General features: G+C 48.5%; 1 protein-coding gene across 3 annotated transcripts in view; it reads right to left on the minus strand.

The window, feature by feature from the left end:
* The window catches only part of ltbp3 (latent transforming growth factor beta binding protein 3), a 155850-nt gene that overhangs the window by 70446 nt on the left and 72361 nt on the right, over positions 1-13043 (minus strand). For all 3 annotated transcript variants that reach the window (XM_041179866.1, XM_041179865.1, XM_041179864.1), the window contains exons 2-3: positions 3958-4245; positions 1285-1517 (exon numbers count right to left, since the gene is read on the minus strand). In XM_041179866.1, coding sequence (XP_041035800.1) covers positions 1285-1517; positions 3958-4245 — 521 coding nt within the window. The remainder of the gene's footprint in view (positions 1-1284; positions 1518-3957; positions 4246-13043) is intronic.

Genomic DNA, 13043 nt, shown 5'->3' on the forward strand with positions numbered 1-13043 from the left:
TTGGAAAAGTTTGGACTGTTCTCTATGGAATAGAGGAGTTTAAGAGGTGACCTGATTTGAAGATATTGGGAGATGTTGACAGGAGCAGATAAAGAAAAAACTATCCCTCTGACAAGTGGGCCAATGTCAGGGGTTTAAGATCATTGGCAAAACACTCTGAGGGGAGATGAGGAGAGATTTTCTTCACTCAGAGAGTTGTCAGGGTTTGGAACCCTCTCCATACATAGTTTTAAATGGGATTTGGACAGGTACTTGAGGATGAGATTATATGGTTTCCAGTGGGAAGAGTCCACTCACTCCCTCCCCCGCCCTCTCACCACAGGGAATCAAACGCCGGCCGGCCAATTGACAGACAGCCGGGCGGGAAGGCCGACCAGTTAGCAGCCGGGATCCGCGGGAGAGAGGTGGAGCCACGAACTGGAAATCAGGCACGGACGCCAATTCAAACGTCCATCCAAACACACGGATTAGGAGCAGGAGTAGGCCATTCTGCACCCCCCCTCCATCCCCCACCCCTCCGAGCCTGCTCCGCCATCCAATAAGATCAAGGCAGACCTGACTGTGGCCTCAACTCCACTTTCCTTCCTGCCCCCACCATATCCTTGTCCATCCCCGCTCTCCGGGGAAGGGGTTTCCTAAGATCCATGGCCCCGCTGAGGGAAAATATTCCTCCTCATCTCCGTCTTAAATGGGAGAACCTTATTTTTAAACTGTGGCCCCTGGTTCCCACAAGGGGAAACACCTTTTCAGCATCCACCCTGTCAAGTCCTCTCTCACGCTCTCTTTAGTCGGACGTCAGCCTGAAAATGGCGAAGGAATAACGTCTACACGCTGCCACCTTCCAGGGCAGGCTCTGCTGCTACATGGTTCAGTTTGCAGGCCTCTTCACCTGCCCTTGCCCTGCCTCCGCACACCTGGCACACACCCGCCGATAAACGGAGTGGGCGACGAAAAATTGCAGTCAATTGGGCCTTTAACCAGCTCCAGGGCCCGTGAATTGTTTTCCTGCTGTTGTTCAAAATGGCAGCCGGTTTCGGCGCCCACTCGCTTTCCGCACTGTCGGCGATGGCGTCAGGTCACCGACCTGACGTCGCCAAGCCGTATTTTACGTGAGCTGCGCCACGTGCGGCCGTAAAAATCCAGCCCTTCCGAGGTTGTGGCCAGCGCGTGCGGGGGCTGTAAGCTTTCTCAAAGGGCCAGCGCAGGTGTGTGATGGGCTGAACGGCCTCCCCTCCGCGCTGCAAGCTTCGACAGCGCCGCGCCAAGAACGAAAGGACTGCTCACCGTCTTTGGCAAGGTCTCCTGGAAGCAGCGGCCTAGTTTCTTCTGCGAGGTGGGCAGGGTCCTGGGGGGGTAGTGATTCACCTTCTGCACGGGCTGGTGATGGACCAGTATTGGCTGGTGCAGCAGGTTCTTCTGCTCACTCAAGTGGCTGTCCACGCTGGAGACCCGATGGATCTGGACGGTGGCTTCAGGAGGATGCCGCACGTGTAGGTTTATGACCGGCTGGGGCTGTCCTGGAATATCGAAACACACTGTCACGTCAATTCTCGTCGAACTTACAGCAGAGCAAGAGGCACATTCGGCCCATCCTGCTCCCTGCCATCTTTATGCTCAGCACGAGCTCCCCCCACCCCCACCAACCCCTGAAATGGACAAAAATACTGCGGGTGCCGGAGATCCGAAATAAAAACAGAAAGTGCCGGAAAAGCTCAGCAGGTGCGTCAGCGCCTGTGGAGGGATACACAAGGGTAATGTTTTGAGCCCTTCTTCAGAACCTAAAGGGAGGCTGAAGTGTAAGGAGCTTAATGCTGCTGAAGAAGTGGGGAGGGAGGAGGTGGAACAAAAGGGAAGGTCACGGATAGGTTAGAGGTCAGGGGAGATTAAATTACAAAGATGCCATTGGACAAACGGCAAAGAGAGCGGGAATGGTAGTAGTAAAGGAACAAAGCATTGGTCCAGAGTAGGTATGAATAGCAGAATAAAGATCAGCGCTGTCTGAAAGCAAACACATGAGAATGAGACACAAACTGGCATGAGGAAGATAAATACTAAATAGAGGACAGAGGTCATGATCTGAAGTTACTGAACTCAAAAACAGTAGGGAAAATATGACACAAAATTTGGGAGAATTGTAAACTGTGAGGAGGACAGTGTAGAACTTCAAAAGGACATTGACACATTGGCGGAGTGGGCAGATAGGCGGCAGACAGGAGTGCGATTAATTTGAACAGCCTTGCTTTCTGTGCTCACTACCCATCCATAAACAGAGAGGTGTTTTTGATTTTTGATTTCCCCCTTCATAAGTGGTGGAGTATTTTCCCCAACCTTTCACTTTTGGAGTTATCCAATCCTCTATTGATGAATAAGAGAGGTAGTTTATTTCACACACACACACACACACACACACACACACACACACACACACACACACACACACACACACACACACACACACACACACATTCACACACACACAAAACGTGGGAAGGGGTCCCGCCCCTTTTGCATTCATACAATAAAAGAGGGATAAGGGAAAGAAAGGGGGTTGAGTGCAAACGCCTCGATAAAAATAAGAATTATGGTTTCCACGAGAGTCCAGGGAGGGAGAAAGCAATAGAAGGATATGGTGATGGGGTGGGGCGAAGGTGGGGTGGGAGGAGGCTCGTGTGGAGCATGGAGCGAATGGGCCGAATGGCCTGCTTTGATATAAATTTGATGCAGAAATGAAGCCTCATCGTTGTGCCTTAATCGCAATCTTAGAAGGACACTGTCCTCAGCACAAGGGTGAAAATCCACTCTCGCACCAAACAAGCAACCAGGCTGCCAACCCGTGTTCAGGTGTGTGCCCTGGGCTTGTGCCAGGTAGGAATGGAGTGCTCGAGCTGCCTGCTAAAGGGAGACTTTCACCTCAAACTCTTGTATGGTTGGCCAGCGAAATACAACGCAGTGTACACTCAGCCCAGTTTCAGCTGCAACTCACACATGCCAGGGTAATTTATTTTCATTACCTCTCCCTTCTCTTCTCCCCTCCACCCCACCGCTCCGCATCCCCCAACCCCTCACCCAATGCTGCCCTCCTGGCGAGAGAACAGTTGAGAGATTTGATCCCTGGACTGTAGTCAGTGCTGCACAACTGCATGAGGAGGGAGAGGGATGGAGGACAGGGGGGGAGAGGGAAATTGAAAGAGGGAGACAGGGAGAAAGCGGGAGAGAGAGGTTCAGGAGGATTCAGCAAGGAAGAGAGAAATTAAATGAAGGAGAGAGAGAACAAGAGATAAAGGAAGAGAAATTGAGAAAGGTGGAAGGAGAGAGTGAGTGTGATGAAGGGGGAGAGAAAAAGAGAGACAAAGGGAGAGAGACTGAGAAGGAGGGAGTATGAGAAAGAGGGGGAGGGAGAGAGTGAATGTGATGAAGAAGAAAAGAGAGAAAGAGATAGAAAGGGGAAGAAAGGGAGAGAAAAAGGGAGATAGATTGAGATAGAGAGGGAGGAAGAAAGTGAGGGGGAGAGAGAGAAAAAGAGAAAGAAAGACAGAGGACAGAAAAGGTGAGAGAAAAAGGGAGAGAAATTGAGAAAAGGAGAGTAATACAGACTGACAAAGAGGAAACGAAAGAGAGAGAGAGAGTGAATGAAAAGTAGGGGAGCTGAGTGTGGTGGACAGAGTTTGCTTCACAGACAACCTGAACTGTCCCTGCTGCCAAGCTAGCTAACTGGCATCATCCCCGGTTCTATTTGACTTTGTAGTACACAGCACACATTGTGCAGAAGTATCAAAAATGTGTTCAGAAATACTTCCTCCATTCATTGTTTTATTATTCAATTGATAACCATGTTGAGATTTTACTAGAAGTGCTGACCTGACCTTTGTCACAATGTCACTTCACATTGTTACCCAAGTAACACTTCAGAATACCCAACTGCCCTTGGAACAAATGAGAGAGAAAAGAGGCTAATACCTTCTGGTCTGTGCTGTAGCCCTCCTGATGTCAGAACGCCGTGGCTGAATTTGCCCGGGGAATGCTCCCCGGGACTCTGGGAGTCGGGGGTGAGCTGGAGTGTGAAGACCGAGTGCTTGTAGGTTTCTGAGACCTTGTCCGGAGGCTGCTCGCCCGTATGTGGCTGATGAGGGTGGACCTGCCCACTCACTGAAATCTGGCAGAACTTGCCCGTGAAGTTGGATGGGCAATGGCATCGGTTCCTGGAGCTACATTGTCCTCCGTTCATGCAGGGGAGAGGACACACAACTGGAAGGTCAACAAAGATTGAACAGTTAGCATTGGTAAAATAATCAGACCATCACTTTACTTAAAAATGGTGCCAATCACAGAGAGTTCTGGTATTTCAGGAGTTATGCCTGAACTGAGAGGGGCTCTTTTCTCTAGAATAGAGAAGCCTGAGGGGGTGACCTGGTCGAGCTCTTTAAAATGATGAAGGGGGTTTCGATAGGGTAGATGTGGAGAAGGTGTTTCCACCTGTAGGGGAGACCAGAACTCAGGACAATATAGCCAATAAATCCAATCAGGAATTCAGGAGAAGCTCCTTTACCCAGAGAGTGGGGAGAATGTGGGACTCGCTACCACACGGAGTAGTCGTGGCGAATAGTATAGATCCATTTAAGGGGGAAGCTGGATAAACGCGTGAGGGAGAAAGGGATAGAAGGATATAGTGATGGGGGGGAGATGAAGACTCTCATGCGGAGTGTACATGCTAGCACAGATCTGTTCAACCAAATGGCCTTTGCCATGGAATTGTACACAAAAATCAAACTCCATCTATGTGTCTAGAGCAATCAAGATTTAACAATTAGCATCAAAAGAATAATTTGACTCTTTCTTTCCTTAACATTTGTGCCCAGGAGAGAGGTTCCAGGAGATTAGACATGGAACAGCCCTGATGAAGAGGGAATAACAAGCCCTGACCTCCAACTCCAAATAGGGCCCCCTCAACATTTCCATTTGACATTGAGCTGGGAGTCCTCCCAATGTCCAGCCCAACATTCCTCCCTCAATCAAAACACCATGAAAAGAAACAACAGATTAACTTTTCATTGGCTCCACTGTTATGCGTGGGTTTGTGTCAGAATTGCCAACATACACAGCAACCAAATTTCAAAATGACTCCTAATATCTCAATTGTGTTGGAACCCATCAGAGCAATATGATAAGGAAGAAATTATACACAGGAACAAGGACTTTGATGCTGGCCTCTCTTGTGAGGACATTTTAACAGGAAACAGGGTAGAAACAGGGTGCAACTAAATTACTGGGTTAAAACAATTTATGCAGTTTTTCCACCGCTGTCTTCTCTTCGATGGTGAAGCTGTGATCTCACTGTCTGCGCATGTTACATCAGCTGTATTACCACCCACTCACGCTGACCACCACACCCACACCCCCGACCGAGAAAGAGGTTGAAAGATATAGTCTGCAAAATCATATCCAGTGCCAACAAGAATGATGAACGAAATTCTGTCCTATCAGGAAGTCTATAAAGGTCTACAGAGTAAGTGACAATTACAATGCTGAGTATACAGTAACTGGACAGTTAAACAGTGAGTGATCCTCACCCGGAATAAACAATGAATAGACAGTGAGTGATCTTTACTTTGCTAAGTAAATGGTAACTCTGGTTCTACAGTGAGTAAGCCTTACCTTGTTGAATAGTCAGTAACACTGTACAGTTACACAGCGAGTGACCCTTACTGTGCTAGACAACGACAAATTCAGCACACACACAATCAGTAATTCTTACTCTGCTGCTTAAGAACAATGTTCACATTAACTAATACTACACTGCTAACCAGGGGAGAAAAGCAAACATCTCGAGAGTGAATAACCCTCACTTGGCTGAATAAATAGAAACTGTTCCGTTACAAGTCTGTACCCCTTGCCCTGAATAAACAGCAACTTTGTAAAGTTACAGACAGTGCAAATCTTACACTGCGCTTGGGGTGTACAATGGGGACAGCATGGAGGGAGCTATACTCTGTATCTAACTCCGGGCTGTACCTGCCCTGGGAGTGGTCGATGGGAACAGTGTGGAGGGAGCTTTACTCTGTATCTAACTCTGGGCTGTACCTGTCCTGGGAGTGTTTGATGGGGACAGTGTAGAGGGAGTTTACTCTGTATCTAACCCCGTGCTGTACCTGCCCTGGGAGTGGTCGATGGGAACAGTGTAGAGGGAGCTTTACTCTGTATCTAACCTCGCGCTGTAGCTGTCTTGGGAGTGTTTGATGGGGACAGTGTAGAGGGAGCTTTACTCTGTATCTAACCCCGTGCTGTACCTGTCCTGGGAGTGTTTGATGGGGACAGTGTAGAGGGAGCTTTACTCTGTATCTAACCCCATGCTGTACCTGCCCTGGGAGTGTTTGATGGGGACAGTGTAGAGGGAGCTTTACTCTGTATCTAACCCTGTGCTGTACCTGTCCTGGGAGTGTTTGTTGGGGACAGTGTAGAGGGAGCTTTACTCTGTATCTAACCCTGTGCTGTACCTGTCCTGGGAGTGTTTGTTGGGGACAGTGTAGAGGGAGCTTTACTCTGTATCTAACCCTGTGCTGTACCTGTCCTGGGAGTGTTTGATGGAGACAGTGTAGAGGGAGCTTTACTCTGTATCTAACCCCGTGCTGTACCTGCCCTGGGAGTGTTTGATGGGGACAGTGTAGAGGGAGCTTTACTCTGTATCTAACCCCGTGCTGTACCTGTCCTGGGAGTGTTTGATGGGGACAGTGTAGAGGGAGCTTTACTTTGTATCTAACCCTGTGCTGTACCTGCCCTGGGAATGTTTGATAGTGACAGTGTAGAGGGAGTTTTACTCTGTATCTAACCCCGTGCTGTACCTGTCCTGGGAGTGTTTGATAGTGACAATGAGGAGGGAGTTTTACTCTGTATCTAACCCCGTGCTGTACCTGTCCTGGGAGTGTTTGATGGGGACAGTGTAGAGGGAGATTTACTCTGTATCTAACCCCGTGCTGTACCTGTCCTGGGAGTGTTTGATGGGGACAGTGTAGAGGGAGCTTTACTCTGTATCTAACCTCGTGCTGTACCTGTCCTGAGAGTCTTTGCTGCTGCCGCTGGATGCTCGAAATGCTAAGTGTTTTATTCTGAGCTCCTATGCCCTTCAACAAAGCAGGTAAGAAAAATCAGAAAATCAGGTGGGAACTCTGGTTCACCAGTACAAGTTGCAGCTGGTTTCAGGCAGCTGTGGCCATTCATGGTCCAGATCCAGAATATTTGTGGTAATTGTAAAACATCAGTAACTAGAGCTCTTCCAGTCACAGATGTAATCCAAGGAAGGATTCCAATGAACCAGATCACTCTCTGTTCAGTTTCTTCAGTCTTTATTCCTGATCCAAATCCAACACTGAAGCCTATGATCCTGGTCCAAGAACAAGTTGATCTGCAGTTTTTCAACTATTTGAGTCTCAGAAATGTGGGAGGTTTCTCTTTCTTCTTTATTATTTTTTTATTCTCGAGATGGGGGCTTTGCTGTTAAGGCTAACATTCACTGCCTGTTGGATGATGGGATGTCAAAATCACAAAATTGTTATTTTTTTTTTCTGTATTGTTTTAAGAGATGTGGACATCGCTGGCAAGGCCAGCATTTGTTGCCCATCCCAATTGCCCTGGCCAGACCATTTCAGAGGGCATTTAAGAGTCAGCCACATCGCTGTGGGTCTGGAGTCACATGTAGGCCAGACCAGGTAAGGACGGCAGATTTCCTTCCCTAAAGGGACATTAGTGACCCAGATGAGTTTTTACAACAATCGATGATAGTTTCATGGTCACCATCACTGAGACTGGCTTTCAAACCCAGATTTATTAATTGAATTTAAATTGCACCAGCTGCCGTGGTGGGATTTGAACCCGTGTCCCCAGAGCATTAGCCTGGGCCTCTGGGTTACTAGTCCAGCAACATTACCAGTAAATCACCGTCTCCCGCAAACACAGAAGGAGGCCATTCAGCCCATCATGTCTGCACCGGCTCTCCGAATGAGCAATTCACAGTACCACTCCCTCGCCAGCTCCCCGTAACCCTCCACATTCTTCCTTTTCAGATAGCCGTCTAATTCCCTCTTGAATGCCTTGAATCAATCAGCCTCCACCACACTCCCAGGCCGTGCATTCCAACCTTAACCACACGCTATGTGAAAAAGTTTCTCTTCATGTCTCCATTGCTTCTTTTGCCAATTACCTTAAATCCGTGTCCTCTTGTACTTGATCGTTTCATGAGTGGGAACAGCTTCTCCCTACCGAGTCTGTCCAGACCCCTCATGATTTTGAACACCTCTATCAAATTTCCGCTCAGCCTTTTCTTCTCCAAGGAAAACAGTCCCAACATCTCCAATACATCTTCATAACTTAAGTTCCTCATCCCTGGAACCGTTCTTGTGAATCTTTCCTGGTCAATGCCTGGCACTTGTGTGGCGTGAATGTTACTAGCCACTTGTCAGCCCAAGCCTTGATATTGTCCTGATCTTGCTGCATTCGGACATGGACTGCTTCAGTATCTGAGGAGTCACGAATGGTGCTGAACATTGTGCAATCACCAGCGAACATCCCCACTTCTGACCTTATGATGGAAGGAAGGTCTATGATGAAGCAGCTGAAGATAGTTGGGCTGAGGACACTATCCTGAGGAACTCCTGCAGTGATGTCCTGGAGCTGAGATGACTACCTCCAGCACTGGAGAGTTTACAAAAACAGAAAAAACAGGTCTAGCAGCATCTGTGGAGAGGGAAACAGAGGGCAGAATTTTGCCCTTGGCAAGCAGTCTTGGCAGGGGCGGGCGGGAAGCTGACCACCGCCCACGATTGGCAACGGGCCGCGATTTCACGCTAGCAGGCCCATTAAGGCTCTCCCAGCGTGGAACGCAAGCGGTGGCGCTGTGCACTGCCTGCGCAGGGGTGGGTGGGGAAGAGGAGGGCGAGCGGGCCTAGCGTGGTGTTCACGCAAGCATGCGAGTGAGTGCTTCAGAATCTCCCATAAGACAAAGGAGCAGAAATTAAGCCAATTGGCCTATCGAGTCTGCTCTGCCATTCAATCATGGCTGATAAGTTTCTCAACCCCATTCTCCCGCCTTCTCCCCGTATCCTTTGAGCCTTTTACCAATCAAGAACCTATCTATCTCCGTCTTAAGTACACTCAATGACCTGGCCTCCACAGCCTTCTGTGGCAATGAATTCCATAGATTCACCACTCTCTGGCTAAAGAAGTTTCTCCTCATCTCAGTTCTAAAAGGTCTTCCCTTTACTCTGAGGCTGTGCCCTCGGGTCCTAGTCTCTCCTATTAATGGAAACATCTTCCCCACGTCCACTCTATCCAGGCCTTTCAGTATTCTGTAAATTTCAATCAGATCCCCCCCTCATCCTTCTAAACTCCATCGAGTATAGACCCAGAGTCCTCAAACGTTCCTCACATGTTAAGCCTTTCATTCCTGGGATCGTTCTCATGAACCTCCTCTGGACCCTCTCCAGGGCCAGCACATCCTTCCTGAGATACGGGGCCCAAAATTGCTCACAATATTCTAACTGTGGTCTGACCAGAGCCTTATAAAGCCTCAGCAGCACATCCCTGCTTTTATATTCTAGTCCTCTCGAAATAAATGCCAACATTGCATTTGCCTTCCTAACTACCGACTCAACCTGCAAGTTAACCTTAAGAGAATCTTGGACCAGGACTCCCAAGTCCCTTTGCACTCCAGACTTCTGAATTCTCCCTGGGGCACAGAGCTGCCTCAGGGAGATGAAGAGAAGTGAAAAAAAATGTTAAAAATAAAAATGTAATGAAACATGTCACGTGAGCAGGGACATGTTATTAATGAAAAACTGAGGTTTTGATTTTATTTTTACTTGCTTTTGGACACCTCATGCCGCCTGTGGGCGAGGTTTCCAAATGAATGCAAAGGCCCGTTTGACCTTTTCGCCTGCCCACCAACCATTAGGCTGGACAGCCAGCAAAAAAATTTACCTTAACTGATAATTTAATGGTCTTAACAGGCCTTTTAGTTGTCGGTGGGCGCGCTGATGGGCTCTGGTGCGTGCCCACCGACTGAACTATCACACAACTGCGCACTGACGTTGGCACACTCGGCCGAGATCGCTGTGCAGGGGTCCTTTCATGCTTGAGTGGGTCAGGCACACGCCCGCCTGCCAAGCGAAAATTTTTGCCCAGATTTAACGTTTCGTGTCCGTACCACCCTTCTTCAGAGCCCTGAAGGAGAGTCACGCGGACTCGAAACGCTAACTCTGTTTCTCTCTCCACAGACGCTGCCAGACCTGCTGAGTTTTTCTAGCATTTTCTGCTTTTGATTCGGGTTTCCAACATCCGCAGTATTTTGCTTTGATCATATTGGAGGGTTTAACCCCTGATTTTGACTGATTTCGGTTTTACACGGGCTTCTTGATGCCACACTCGGTCAAATGATCTCAAGGGCAGTCGCTCTCACCTCACCTCCAGATTAATATCACTTTTAAGGGTGAGACGCAAAAAATCAGAACTCCTACTTAATGGGGAGCCTTGAAAGGCTCACCCGCTTCTTGAAGTAGGATTTTAAAACTAAGGCATTGTCAGACCAGGAACCAGTGAAGTCAGGGTTGACAACCCTCCAGGAATGGCCTGGAGTCTCCAGGAATTGAAGATTAATCTCCAGTACACTGCTGTGTGCAACCCTGCAGAAAAATCATTGGGACATCAAAAAAGATTGGATTTTTTGTCATTTTATATGAACATTTCTCTTTACCAGATGTAAAAATATTGAAAATGGGGGATAAAAAGCTATTTGGCTGACAGTCAAGCATCACCCCATTGTGTAATGAGACTTTTGGTTTTCCAATTGGCATAGGAAGGCAGTACATCACAAGGATGGATCCGTTGGCCGACTATTGGCTGGAGTGTGGAGGCAAGTCATGTGATGAAGGGGAGATGGTAGCATAGTGGTAATATCACTGGATTTGAAATCCAGAGACCCTGCTAATGCTTTGGGGACATGGGTTCAAATCCCAGCATCTTGACACCATCCAGGACAGAGCAGCCCGCTTGATTGGCACCCCATCCATAAACATTCAGTCTCTCCAGCACCGACACACAGTGGCAGCAGTATCTACCATCTACATGATCCATTGCAGGAATTCACCAAGGCTCCTTAGACAGCACCTTCCAAGCCCACCATCTAAAAGGAAAAGGGCAGCAGACATATGGGAACACCACCACCTGGAAGTCCCCCTCCAAGGTACACACCATCCTGACTTGGAAATACATCGCTGTTCCTTCACTGTCGCTGGGTCAAAATCCAGGAACTCCCTCCCTAACAGCACTGTGGGTGTACCAACACCACGTGGACTGCAGTGGTTCAAGAAGGCGGCTCACCACCCACCTTCTCAAGGGCAATTAGCGAAGGGCAATAAATGCTGGCCCAGCCAGTGATGCCCACAACACATGAATGAGTAGAAAAAGAATCTGGAAAATGAAACTAGTGTCAGTGACCATGACAACCATCATCGATTGTCGTAGAAACCCATCTGGTTCACTAATGTTCCCTTTAGGGAAGGAAATCTGCCGTCCTTACCCGGTCTGGGCCTACATGTGACTCCGGACCCACGGCAATGCGGCTGACTCTTAAATGCCCTCTGAACAAGGGCAATGGGGGCTGGCCAAGCCAGCAATACCCACATCGCATGAACGAATAAAAAGAAAGAAACCTCCCGGAATACATTTAAACACAGTGGGCAAGTCTAAATGAAGATAGGCATTGCCAGAACAGGTCTTGGCGCGAATTAAGATAGAGGCGCAGCAGGGTTAGGGACGAGCACAAATTGATGCCAGGTGCAAGACAAGGGCCCAGCACAGAGGGTACTGCAATAGTCAAGTCCAGAGGTTACCCAAGGCATGGCTGGGGGTTTCAACGGCAGATGAGCTGAGGCAGGTTGAGAATCGGGCGATGTTACAGAAGTGGGAGCAGGCGGGGGGAAGAAACTTGGGAGATAAAAGCAAAGAACTGCGGACGCTGGAAATCCAAAAGAAAAACAGAAGCAGAAATACCTGGCAAAACTCAGCAGGTCTGGGCAGCATCGGCGTGGGAAGAGCACAGTTGAACGTTTCCGAGTCCTCATGACCCTTCAACAGAACTGGGTTCTGTTGAAGGGTCATGAGGACTCGGAAACGTTCAACTGTGCTCTTCTCCAGCGAAGCTGCCAGACCTGCGAAGAAACTTGGGAGTCTCGTTTCGCTCATTAAAAACAAAAAAATAAACAAAAAAAAAAAATTCAGTTCTCCGGTGTCTGTTTTCATTTTGAGAAATTTCCGGGCAGAAACCAAGCCGACAGCTCCGGGACCGGTTGACAAGCAGCCCCTAATAAGGGCAGCCCTCGGTAGCAAGTCAGCCGTTTTAAGTTCGCGTTGGCTAACGAAGCCTTCAGGAAAATGTGATCGTCGGGGAAATTAGGCAAACCATTACATCCTGAAAAAAAAAAGTACTCTTTCAGGAATTCCAGGAGGTTAGTTAGTCAGAGACTGGAGACCAATTAAGCCTCTGAAAGACCCTAACCAACCTAAAGCCGTTTCCCGTTGCAGAAGTTAGCTGTCATAAATGAGGCCGGCCGAGACTACTTGAGTCACCCACAAAAATGCGCAGGGAATCCAGACACTGTCAGAGGTCAAGCTTTTGGGTAATGCTTGGGCCAATTTTTTTTCTCTCTTTTATTATTGAGCACTTTCACTGCGAGGAAGTACTTAATTGACAGGAAGCGCACAGCGGGGGCCAGTTGAAAAACACAGGGAGTGCTTAATGCTCTTATCACAGAGATTAAAATCTGTACCCTGTGACGGTGGGGGTCGAAGAGCCAGCCTGCGCCTCAGTGTCAGTGCCTTTGAGCAGAGGAACTGATGCTCGGGATGGGCAAGCCAAACCCATCAATGTCCCACGCTCAGCCAGCTGGTGAGGGGGCAGGGGGCTCCTGCGTGGGATTGTGCCCTCCCTCCTGGTTCAGAATGGAAAAAAAAAGCCACTGCTGTCAGGACTGCTGCCTGTCTTTATGGGGTATGTGGAA

The sequence above is a fragment of the Carcharodon carcharias genome, chromosome 37 (genome assembly GCF_017639515.1).
Source record: "Carcharodon carcharias isolate sCarCar2 chromosome 37, sCarCar2.pri, whole genome shotgun sequence".
NCBI lineage: Eukaryota > Metazoa > Chordata > Chondrichthyes > Lamniformes > Lamnidae > Carcharodon > Carcharodon carcharias.